Here is a 12,375-nt window from a genome sequence, read left to right on the forward strand (position 1 = left end):
TCATTCACAGAACCACAGACCACCACCTAACCACCTCTCACCTCCCAAGATTCCTGGGCAGATATCAAGCCCAGCCCCCACCCGTGCCACCCCGAAGATGTTCACCAGGCTGAAACAACTCTTCGCCTTGAATAGCCCAAAGACTGGACAGTCTGATTCAACCGGTCCAAAAGATAAAAGGAAGTCGAGTAGCCGATCACATAGCAGGCGGGTACGGGCACGCGAGCGTGAGCTGCGACGGAGATGGACGAGGCAGAACGGTGATTGGAGGAGGTTTTATTTGAGATATGGGGGTAAAGGGGACCGTTGAGGTTGGGTCTGTTCCTGCCTACGGGCAGTGGAAATATTTCACTTTTCTGTTTACTGTCTACATCTTAAGGGTCATTGGTTATGCAGGAAGAATTATCTGGTTGCATATGGTGGTGATATCAACATTGAAACCCTGTACACTGAACCTCAAAAAAAGCAAAACGCCATGCAATCGACACAATGTATAAGACGTAAAACTAAAATCAAAATGTATACTCCAATGCAAGACATGCGATCAGGGATCGCTTAAGCAGAAGCAAGGTACTTGAGCACAGCCTCGCGCTCCTGGACAGGCAACATAGACAGAACCTGCTGCACACCACGCAGACCACCCTCCTTGTTGCCAATAAGCAGCTGAGAAACCTCGGAGGCGACGCCCTCAGTGCGCAGGGACTCAACCTTGGTCTGAACGAGCTTCTTGTTCTCCTCATACCAGATAGCAACCTTCTGGTCGTCGTTCTCGATCTCCTCATCCAGCAATCCAGTCCAGCCGTGCAGGGTGCGGAGGTGGTCGGCACGAAGAGGCTCGCTGGAAGGACCGGCGGCAGAGACGGTAGCAGCGACCATGCGCTTGACGATGAGCTCTTCGCTCAAACGACGGCGCAGACGCCAGTAGAAGAAGCGACGGGAGTTGACCCACTTCAGAGGCTTGCGAATGGTGTTCTTCGCCAACATGCGACCGGCACGATCGTGCAGATCGGCGAATTGCAGCGCGATCTGCATGTACACGGGCAGAAGCTGCTCCTCGCGGGCGGCCATCTTGGCCTTGATCTCGGTGAGCTGCTCGGTGGTGAGCGAAGTGTCGTTCAAGGCGCGGCGGAGATCGCCGTAGGTGGGGTCCAAGCGGGCCATGGTGTCAAGCTGCTTCTCGCGACGGTACTTGATTCCAACGATACCTTCAGGCTCGAGGACACCACCGCGGGATTCTTCGTCGGCGTACATCTCCATCTGGTCGGAATTGATGGTGGGGTCGACGACGACCCACGATCCACCACGAAGCTCGCCGTGAGGAGGGATGTACACGAAGATGGGCTGCTCGTACTTGACGAGGGCGTCGACGATGTAAGATCCGTACTTGAGAACCTCGTTGTACATATCGCGCTGGCCACCAGAGAAACCTCTCCAGTTGGCCAAGATCATGACGGGCAGCTGCTCACCATTGTTGAAGTCGCGCAGAGCTTGGGCGGTCTTGTAGGCGGAGTTAGGGTACCAGACGCCGCCAGCCTCGTTGGAGATCATCTCCATAGAATCGGGGTTGGCAGGGTCAGCGGGGGTAACATTCTCCACTGAGCGAGTCTCAACAGCAATCACACCCATGGGAATACCACCAAGGCGGGCACGACCCACGACAACAGTGCGAGCCCAGCCTCCAAGAGCCTCCTCAAAGGAGCCCTTGTCGAACAGACCGGGAAGGAAGCCATCCACATCCTCCTTACCGCCAATGAGCCATCTGACATCATACGTCTGCTTGGGGGGAGGGTAGTAGGCGACATCACGATCCCAGGTATCCGACCAGGGACGGATGGGAATAGGAGCGTTCTTCTTGTCGGGAACGAAGGACATCCACTGAACGATCTTCTCAACACCGGAGAAGTCATTGTTGGCAGTCATGTGAGAGACACCGTTATTGTACATGATCTGAGTGCCACCGAGCTGCAGGTTGGAGGTGTAGACCTCGCGACCGAGCAGCTTGTTGATGGCAGGAGCACCAGTCAGGATGATCGGCTGACCCTCAACCTGAATGGCACGCTGACCGAGGCGAACCAGGTAAGCACCGATACCAACAGAGCGGCAGGTGACCAACGTGATGGTGAAGATATCCTCGTACGCCCTGGAGGTGGCACCGGCGATGAGACCGGAACCCTTCAGACACTCAACGCCCAGACCATCTCTGGCACCAATGATAGTGGTGATCTTGTGGCGCTCCTCACCCTCATCATTGATGAGCTCGGTGATGACCTCCTTCTTCTTGCTGGCGTCAAAGCGCGCCTTGACCTCGGGGGTAAGGTAAAGGTACTTGAAGCCGGCCTCGGGCTTCTCGTGATTGTTCCAGGCAACCGAGAAGTAGGGGATCAGTTCATCGGCCATACCGATACGAGCACCGGAGTTGGCAGACAAGTAGATGCGGGGAATACCCAGCTTGCGGGCGAGCTCAGTGCACTTGTGGAAGAACTTGTCCTCCAGAGGACCGAAGGAACCAATCTGGAAGGTGATGTCGTTGGCGACGATGATGAAACGTCTGCCGCGGGGGTACTCGGGGGTACGGGCGGTCACGATCCAACCAACCATACCGTGGCTGTTGGTGCCAGGCTCGCGGGCAACCTCGATGAGGTTGTCGGTATCATCCAAAACCAGCTCGCTGTAATCAATGCACTCTCCAACAGGAGGGCGCTTCTCGTACAAGGCAGGAATGGTCTTGGCGACCTGCGTCCAGCTGTTCTGGAAGGCCTGGCGGAAGAGCTCGGGGAAATCGTACACGTATTGAGTTCCCATCAAGTGGGCCTTGTAACGCTTGGGTTGCAACCACTCCTTGGTCGGGTAGGGGGTGGATACAGGGCGCATGTGCATGGAGCCAAGCTTGGTGGTGCCACCGATGCTCTGGAAGATCCACTCGCCCTTCTCGGACTTGCGCTCGATGTACAGCTCAACGTTGATAATGAAACCATAGGTATTGCTGATAGTCACGCGCAAGGGGTAAGGCATGCCGGTGGTGGGGTCGGTGCAGAGGATACGGATCTCGGCGCCAGTGACACGGAGGCGCCACAGGCGGCGGCCAAATCGGTCAAGGAAACCAGCCAGGGCCTGTTCGACATCGGCAGGTTCGAGGTTGAATACGGGAGAGAAGTTGATGAAAATGTGGTTCAGATCGGAGTTGTTGTTTCCAATGATCTCCAGGGCGTCCAAGATGTCGTTCATGAGGCGGTCGGCCTCGGAGATCAGGTACTCAGCGGTGGGGATATCGTCACGCAGACGGCCGGGACGAACCACGGCACGAATGAAGTAGCGCTTGTCGATGGCCTTGTCGTTCTCGGGACCCTTGCCAATGGCCTCGTAAACGTGGATGTTCCGGTTCTCGGTGAAGACAGGCTTGATGTTGAACTTGGAAAGACGTCCAAGCTCAAGCTGGAAGGCGAGAGCAGGCTCGCTGTGACGGATACTCACATCCTCATCGTAGTGAGGACCACGGAAGGTGAAGTAACCGGGGTAGACACCTTGCTTACCGCAGATGAAAGTCACACGGCGAATTCCGCGGGCGAGGAGTTCATCCTTGTTGTCAGCAAGCAGCACCTTCATCTGTGCAACAAGCTCGCTGTCATCCATATCTTCAATATCGCGAATGGCAATGTTGCAGACACCAGTGAGCTCGCCGTCAGTCTCGGGTTTGGGGACGGGGCGGCGCTTGCCCTCGAGACTGGCAAGAAGGCCGGTCTCGCTGGGACGCTTGGCGTTGTTACCACCGAGAGGGAAGACCTCAAGAGCCTTGGAAAGGACCTCCTCGGCATCCTCCAGGTATTGCACGGGAATGATCACACCCTTGCGAACAGGGTCACTGGCATCGGCGTTGAAAGAGGCCGACATGTCACTGATAGAGTTGATGCGCTTGAACGGGTTGCCCTCCATTATGGGGGTACCCGGGGCAGAGGGCTGAGTGGAGGAGAGAACACCGAACTCAGACTGACCGAGCTTTCCAAGGGTGAAGTCCCAAGAAAGGAACGGCTGCTCCGAAGAGGCATTGTACTCAATACCCTTGAGAGTGTAGGCACGGTAGGCGCGGCGAACGTAGACTTCCAAGGAGGCGAGAGTAACCCAAGGGTCATTGTGGACGAAGAAACGAGGAAGAACATCGAAGACGGTGTACTTCGAGTCGACAACTTCCTTCAACACATCGAGAGAAGGCTCACGGTGTTCCCAGCCGGTCTCACCATAGCGCGACTCGATGACGGAAGAACGGAGAATGTGCTCCATCTGCGACAAGCGCTCATCCAGAGATGGCAGAGCACACTGAATGAGAACCTCACGGGCCTTAAGGGTGACCTTGGCAGAGGAGCGAGACTCAAGCTCAGTCAACTTCTTGAGGACTGGCTTGAAGTACAGGCCCACATTCTCAACATTGGGCTGGTTGGGGCGGTACATGTCCAAGATGGCCAAGACCAGGTTGTTCTTGGAGCCGATACGACTGTGCGAGAGAACAGTGTGGACAACGCTGGTAATGTCGTCCTTGTTCTCCTCGCGGAGCTTGAGAATGACATCCTCGTCGCGAAGGTTGTGGGTGGAGAACAACTTCTCGACGTTGTAATATTGCTCAAGCAAGCCAATGAAGACATTGTACTCGTTGGACTTCAGCCCATCCAAGAACTTGTTGATAACCTGGACCAATGGTGCAAGAGTAGCCTTGAGGATCTCCCCGTCGGCAGTGCCAACATGATCTTCAATAAAGCGAACAATGGCCTTCTGGAGCTGCTTAGCAGGGAACTCTGCCTTGCGTGCCTTGGCACGATCGACAATGTTCTGCAGCTGAGCGTCCAGTTTTTGGGGCATGCGAGAGTGCAGGGCAGAGGACTGCGCATTCCATTCACCATAGGGGAGATCTGGGTTGCGCAACACCTCAACCAGATCCTTCAGGGTAGAACCCATGATGACCTGGTTGTCGAAACCGCGAAGGATGTTCTCGAGGATACCGTGAAGCAGGAAGAATCGCTGAGACGGCTTGTTACCGAGGACAGTGGGAGAGCCAAGCTCCGGCAGCTGGCCGGTGAAGGGCTGAGCGTGCTTGACACGGGATGGGTCATCGAGAGCAAGGATACCAAGAATATCACCAGCTTCGAGAGTGGCACCGGGCTGTTTGATGAACTGCACAATACCGTCCTCCTTGGCGACGAGGGGCATGTACATCTTCATGACCTCAACTTCGGCGTAAGCCTGGCCAGCGCGGATGTGGTCGCCGTTCTCGACAGTAAACTTGACGAGCTTACCGGGGGAGGGTGAGCGGAGCTGGGTGGGATCGTTCTCCTGCTCCAACAGACAAGTCTTTCCGTCAACACTGAGACGGGTCGCAGCCGCTTCTTCCTTCCAGTAAACATTGTGGCTGCGGCCGCTGAGCAGGACCAGCAAGCCACCATCAGCCAAGGCGCGGACACCAACTAAGCACTTGGAGCCGTTGATGAAGAGGTGGTAGCTGTCCAAGCTGGCACGAGTGGCGGTGAACTTGTAGCGTTCGCCTTCATAGATGAAATCCACAGGGAAAACGGTCTTCAGGATATCCTTGGAAGGAACCTGGCCCTTTCCGAGACTGTGGCTGTACTCTTGGATGCCAGCCTCGCTAGCAAGGTGAGCCTTGGTAACGGCACCGCAAATAGTGGCGACAGTCGGATCAGGGCGCTCTGCTGTCAGCTTGTTCGAAATAAGCTGATCGAGCCACCCAGTCGTGATGGTGTTGTCCTCGAAAGCGGGGGTCTCGAGAAGCTTGATCAGGTACTCAACAGTGGTGCGGAAATCACCACGAATGCTCAGCTCCTTCAAAGCAACAACCATGTGCTTCCGCGAAGCAGATCGGTTCTCACCGTAGGCGAAAATGTGACCGAATTGACTGTCGGAGAAGCTGTGGATACCACCAGCAGTACCGACAGAGAAATAACCCCCACACATTAGACGAACTGCGGAAATTCAGCTCGTGCATGGTACCGCTGGAGGGCTTGAAGCCCTCGCCGGGATCTTCGGACGTGATACGACAGGCAGTGGTGTGGCCCTTAGGTTGAGGACGGCGCTGGGTCTCGAAGCTCTCCTCTTTGGAGAAGTCGAAGTCGATCTCGGCGGAGGTGTTGGGGTCAACACCGTAGAGGAGACGAATGTCACGAATGCGGTGCAAGGGGATACCCATGGCAATCTGGAGCTGAGCTGCAGGCAAGTTGACACCTGACACCATCTCGGTGGTAGGATGCTCGACCTGCAGACGGGGGTTCAATTCGAGGAAGTAGAATTTGTCGTCGGAGTGGGAGTAGAGGTACTCGACGGTACCTGCGGAAACGTATCCAACCAAGCGACCAAGGCTCACAGCAGCGCGCTCCATGGCCTGGAAAGTGGGCTCCTTCGCAATAGTAACAGGGGCCTCCTCAATAATCTTCTGGTGACGACGCTGGACGGAACAATCACGACCAAAGAGGGAGATATTGTTGCCATACTGATCAGCCAGCAATTGCACCTCCAGATGGCGAGCGTTACCAGCCAACTTCATGATGAAGATGGGCGATCCGGGAATTTCGTTTGCGGCGGCGTTATACAAGGAGTAGAAATCTTCCTCTCTCTCGACCTTCCGAATACCCTTACCACCACCACCTTCGGAGGCCTTGACCATGACGGGGAAACCGATTTCCTTCGCCTTAGCCAGACCTTCCTCCGGGGAGAAGGTGCAGCCCTTGTTGTAAATCTCCTCCTCAACTGTCACGATACCGTTATCATCAACCGTCACCTCATCAACGCCGGTTCCAGACCAGGGAATACAAGGCACACCGGCATGTTGTGCAACGATGGTCGACGAAATCTTGTCACCCAGTGAGCGCATGGCCGAGGCTGGGGGTCCAATGAAAATGATCTTCTTCGGTGAGGCAGCGAGAGATTCGGGTAACCGAGGGTTTTCGGAGGCGTGACCCCTGCAAGAGAAGTATTAGTATCTCGTTCATCGAATTTCTTTTTGTTTTCCTCTGCTCTCGGTATCTGCGTGGCACTTACCATCCTGCCCAAACAGCGTGAACGTCCATGCGTTCGGCAACATCGACAATCAACTCGACGTTGGCATAATTATTATTATTGGTTCCACCGGGAACCTCGACATATTGGTCGGCCATGCGAATATAGTCAGCGTTGGCGTGCAAATCTTCTGGTGTGGCCATCACGGTAAATTGGATGGCCCGCTCGTTGCCGAAGGTCTCGTAGGCCCATTTCCGCACTGAACGAATCTCTTTGACGGCGGCGATACCGTTGTTGGCAATAAGCACCTATCGAAGAAAAAAAAATCAGTCACAATTGCAGTTTTTTCCGCCACTCGCAGTGGTTTTGCTCGAATTCCATACCGACGTGATAACAGAGTGACCATCGTGGGAGGCCACGAAATCCTTCACAGCGCTAGGGGGTGCCGATTCAAGCGCATTGCCACCGATGAAATGTGAGGGAAGGTCATGTTTGGAGACAGACGAGCTGCCGTTGACCGGGTTGCCATTTGTAACACCCATGTTGTTGAAAGTGATCACAGGTCAGATTCCCCTGTAAGAATTGAAGAAGTCCAAGACGCTTTCGCGTATGCAACAGCGCTGATTAAAAAGTTGGTAATGTACAATGCTCAAAGTTGCGGGGCCCGAATGATGGCTTTGGGGGCAGAAAAATAGTTAGGGAGAGAATTGGACTTGGGGGAGAAAGAAGGAATAATCGTAAAAGATGAGCTCTAGAAGAAAAGACAAGTCAGCATGGGAGATCGGAGACTCGAAACATAGCGCCAAATGCGGCTTGGCGAGCAGTTCGCAAACGGCCTTGTCAGGTTACAGTCAGACTCACCGGAAACCACCCAAATAACAATTCCACGTAGTACAAGGAATTTGAAGGGATTCAGAAAGCTCAATTAAAGTCTCCAGGGGGAAGAAGAGAGAAATTGATGAGGGCAGAGTCCACTAAGTGGAGATGATCCCAACTGGGTGATTTTCTAAGGTGGCCAAGACTCTTTGTACCCCTGCATAATAAACAGTATGGAGAGGTACCTTCCGTACCTCTCAGGAACACGGTCTCCCCCAACTTCCTTTGGCTTTGTTGGGCCGGTTCCACCATTTACGCCCACCACTTCTGTCGCTTTCCACCGCTGATTTTTTGTTTCTTTTTTGGGGTTTTTCTTTTTTTTTTCTCGTATCCAAGGCGAAATGTTGATCCTTATCCAGCTCTATGATTGTACTATTTCAATCTTACAAGCACAATAATATCGGGAGCATAGAAGACGAAGTACGTACATATCTGAGGTGTCCCCACCAATCTCGGGCCCTTCGGCACCCGGAGGGTTTTTCTCGGTGATCAACAGAGTTCCGTGCACTTAACGTTGACGGCGACTTTTCTGTTTTGCTGGTTTGAGTGATTTGCCTATTTTTGCCTTCTTTTTTCTTGGGTGGTACAAGATATCGGGTACTTCATACGATAGGCACATACATAACGATAGGTACTATGTACTTCGTACTGTATTAGACGTCAAAGACATTGTACTTTCAATCCTCCCGCCATCTAGATTAGACGGGATCCATGGATACACCACGTCATAGCTAATCTGGAATGGCGCGCACGCTATTCCCATTTGGGCGATCGTGCATAACCTTCTCAACACTATTCTTCTTTGGCGTCCAGACTCAGTATAGAAGACTAACAATAGACCAATCAAATACTACACCTTTGGATCCCACCCAACTCAACCCATCCCCACACCCCATGGGCCTACCTGCTCTACTCCGTAAATCTAGGGAACTCTAATGGACATAGTTGAGAATAAACAATCATGGGTATTATTGAATATCGAAGAAAAACAAATCCGCTGAGACACAGCTTAGGACGCCCCCGGAATCCACCGGGAACCACTTTCGAGAACCAGGCCTGGCTGGTCCAAGATCAACCTGCAAAATTGTACACCAAAGGGGGTGACGAGAGTTTGCAGCCCGCTGGGGAAGCACCCACTTGTAAATGCACTTGATCGAGGTGAAGTCCGTAGAAGACAAACGTTGGAAAAGACAATGAACCCTAGCACGCAAATCACCCGTTCCCTAATTTCCCATGCAAATCCCATAGATATTGAAGGCAATCAAATCAAAAGGTCTCTCCAAGATCACTGACTTGGGGCTTCCGGTTCGGCGGTGGCATTGCACCAGGCCCAATACTAGTCTTGAAGCTTCGGGGAGCTGGAATGCCGCTAATGGTCCGTTTCTTCACAACGGGAGTTGGGGCTGCGGTGATGGACGGTCGCCGAATCTCCTGGGAGGCGCGGGAGGGCGTCGGCGTGGAAACATCTTGGTCCTCATCGATAAGGGACATGCCCGCGATGTTGGGGAGCTGGCCAGCATGATTGCTGAGAGACGACCGGGGACGCCTCGCCTCCGTCATGGGGTTCATCGAATAGTGGCCCAGCGGCGTTTTGGCACCGGGACGACTCGAACGACTTTCTGGTCGGCCGTTCACAGGGACACCAGAGTGCACGCTCTGGCTGAAGGAGCTGCGGCTGGAATAGCTGGTACGACTACTCGGGCGACTCTCGCCTGTTCTTCCAAATGACTGGCGGCCTTGCGGGGCGTAGGACGGCGTGCCTTCGCTATCCCGCACAGAGGAACCCAGACTACTGTTGCTCAGCCGCTTGCGAGAGTTTCTGCGAACGGTGATGGATGAGGCGACTGGGCTCTCACTAGCCACAGACCCAGAACGAGGAGATCCACGAGAAGACGTGTCGGATGGGGCGGGGAGTCGGGATTTGGCTGATTGGACGCGCTCTTCGAGCTTCTGCATCTTGCCAATCAGTCCACGGATCTGGAACAGTGATCCAGACTTGGGAATCCCCGGCGGCCGCGAGGTATTCGCTCTCGTCAGACTGTTGCGAGACGAGATCGACATGGAGGGAGTGGATCGGCCATTGCCCGTGCTGAAAGCGCCATTGCTGTAAGCCAGGGAAGGAGTTCGGGAATGGGAATGAGTGGCACGCGGTTGAGATCGAGCGTGAAGGGTCCTCGAGTTCACTGGGTCTGCGCCAGCGGCTCTCTGTCGAGGGAACGTAGGCGTTGCGTTAATCGACTTGCGCATGTTCACAGATGACTCGGAGATAGGGGGCGAAGGTGGGGTAGCGGTCGACGACGCAAGGGATGCCTTAGCCGGGGGTGTAGCAAAGACTGGGGAAGAGGTGGTTGTGCCTGGGGACCGGTCGAAAATCTCCAAGCTCTGCGGAGTTGATGGACTGCGGTGATACAGAGGAGTGGGCTTGCGGCGGCGGATGCCATGGCCTCCTTCGGCATTTCGAAGCTTCTCTTGAATAATCTCGGCCTCGATCTTCAGATCGGCCAGCTCGTCCCGGAGGCGTTGATTGTCGATGCGCAGCTGTTCTCGCTCCTGCTCTCCGGTCCTGATTTCCTCCTCCAGCAAAACCTGGCGCTCGATTCCGATATTGTATTTTGACTCCATGTCCTCCAGGGACGAGGTGGTGTTCCGGGCTTGGCGCTCGTAGTCATCGTTGGCAACTTCAATATCTCGAAGCTTCATCTGCAAAGTGCGGTTTGCATCTCGCAGTGTCGTGATCTCTTTCTGCAAGTTGTTCTGCGCCGCGTTCCCTTCGGTTTTCGACTGCTTGTATTTGGTCTGCGAGTATGGTGTCAGTGACTCGGTTTGCACGCATCTGTGAACAATGAGCGTGATCTCGTACCTTCCACTCTTCGACTTCATATCGCATTGTATCGAGCTTCTCCTTCAGTTGCCGTTCCCGTTTTTCCGAAGCCTCGATGTCCTTCTCCATCTCAGTCTCCAGCTCCCGGCTAGAGGACTGGAAGTCCGCAAGTTCCGCCTCAAGTTGCTCATACTGGGCTTTGTAGTGAGCCAGTTCATCTCTGTAAGAGCTACTGGTATGCTTCCGTTCGGAAGGTGACTCCTCGACGGCCGGCATCTTCTCGCGTTGGGCACCCAGAGAACCGGGCGCAAGAAAGATGTCTGGACGACAGATGTCGTCCAAATTTGGCGAAAGTCACTAAAGACTGTAACAAGGCTGTCTTGCCCTGCAGATCGCGCCAGCCCCTCTCAAAGACTCATATGTTGTGTGGTGGCCCGATGTCAACAACCGTGCGTTTGATAAGAACCCCTCGCCGAGGCGGTGACGCAAGGGATTGAATGGGGTGCGGTCGAGAACGTGCTCCTCCAAAGAGAAATAAGAGACGATCGAGGAATGCAGTGAGTTAAGATGTCCGAAGCTGGGTTTCCTTCGACCCGCCTCGTGTCGCAAAGCGGGTTCGATAAGATCGGGCTGGGAGAAACCGATGTTGTTGTTTCGGTCGTCAGGGGGCCCGCAAGATGCGCTAGTCCTCATTTGGCAGATCTGGGCTCAGCCACCCACCGCTCTTTGGCTGCCTGAGGCGAAAGTTTACCACATCGCAAGGCAAGATTAGGCATCAACTCCTATGGAACGACCGGGCAGGCTATCTACAAGACCACAATGTACCGTCAATGCAGCAAGACATGCATGTTGAAAGTAAAAATATTCGTACGAGGAGACATCACCGCTGCTAACAGATAGGGAGACTTTTCTCCGGTATAGACGACATGGAGAAACAGACCGTGTCTTAGGGGACTCAACTCACGAGTCACAGGACAGTAGGACTGCACGTAGCAGTAGGGTGTACTTAGCTAGGGCTTCTCCCCTTTACAGCCCCTCACAGAAGAGCCCTTGAAACCTCTAATCCTTCTTGGCCTGCCCGTTTTCTCAGCGCATCCGAGGACTCTAACTTTCGCTTCATACCTACCCCAGTAGTTGAACGATGCTTCAGTATGATGGGAAAGATCAACAAGAATAACGGCCCGAGAAGGGCATGAGTAGCGGTTGCCCTAAAAGGGACAGGAGTCAGGACGCCGAGACCAGACTTTGATGAGCTTTCTGAGGGGAAATCGATTTTATTTCGCAATTTACGATGCCGGTATTGTCGTCGATGTTCTCCAGATAGGTGGTCCCCGTTCTAGCGGTGATGTATAGTACCCATGAAGTGGATGCAGCCGGAGATTCTCGGATTCTTCAATTTCAACAGTAGAGATTGGTTTCCTTTTCCTTTTTTCCTCGTTGGAAATTCTCTTGATCCTAACTTCTTTACAGGGGATCCTCAAATTGCCAATGTCAGATGCAGGCTTCTCGGCTAGGATTCGGGGATTTGACTCGGGAGCCGAGCCAGAGTACGTTAGGGAGACCATGCCAGGGGCCGGCAGCGATAAAAAAACGATGGGGATGAGATAGAACGCACTCGTAAGGTGTAGGAGGGATTGGTAACGAACTCCATGCAGCCATCCATGCTGGCCAATGGTCACGTGCAG

The 12,375-nt window shown here is 53.9% G+C and overlaps 2 protein-coding genes across 2 annotated transcripts; both read right to left on the reverse strand.

Annotated features, from left to right (window-relative positions):
• Positions 1-555: 555 nt before the first annotated feature.
• On the reverse strand, positions 556-7,535 carry N7515_002697 (acetyl-CoA carboxylase ACC1; the record flags this gene model as incomplete). Its single annotated transcript, XM_056663441.1, has 4 exons — positions 556-5,908; positions 5,946-6,956; positions 7,036-7,301; positions 7,377-7,535. 4 exons carry the CDS (start codon positions 7,533-7,535, stop codon positions 556-558), a joined length of 6,789 nt encoding a protein of 2,262 aa, XP_056525554.1.
• A 1,600-nt stretch (positions 7,536-9,135) lies between these two features.
• nde1 (nuclear distribution protein NudE) lies at positions 9,136-10,966 on the reverse strand (the record flags this gene model as incomplete). Its single annotated transcript, XM_056663442.1, has 2 exons — positions 9,136-10,665; positions 10,730-10,966. 2 exons carry the CDS (start codon positions 10,964-10,966, stop codon positions 9,136-9,138), a joined length of 1,767 nt encoding a protein of 588 aa, XP_056525555.1.
• Positions 10,967-12,375: the final 1,409 nt, after the last annotated feature.

Source organism: Penicillium bovifimosum (assembly GCF_028826915.1).
Source record: "Penicillium bovifimosum strain IBT 22155 chromosome Unknown utg000002l_segment0_segment0, whole genome shotgun sequence".
Taxonomy (NCBI): Eukaryota; Fungi; Ascomycota; class Eurotiomycetes; order Eurotiales; family Aspergillaceae; genus Penicillium; species Penicillium bovifimosum.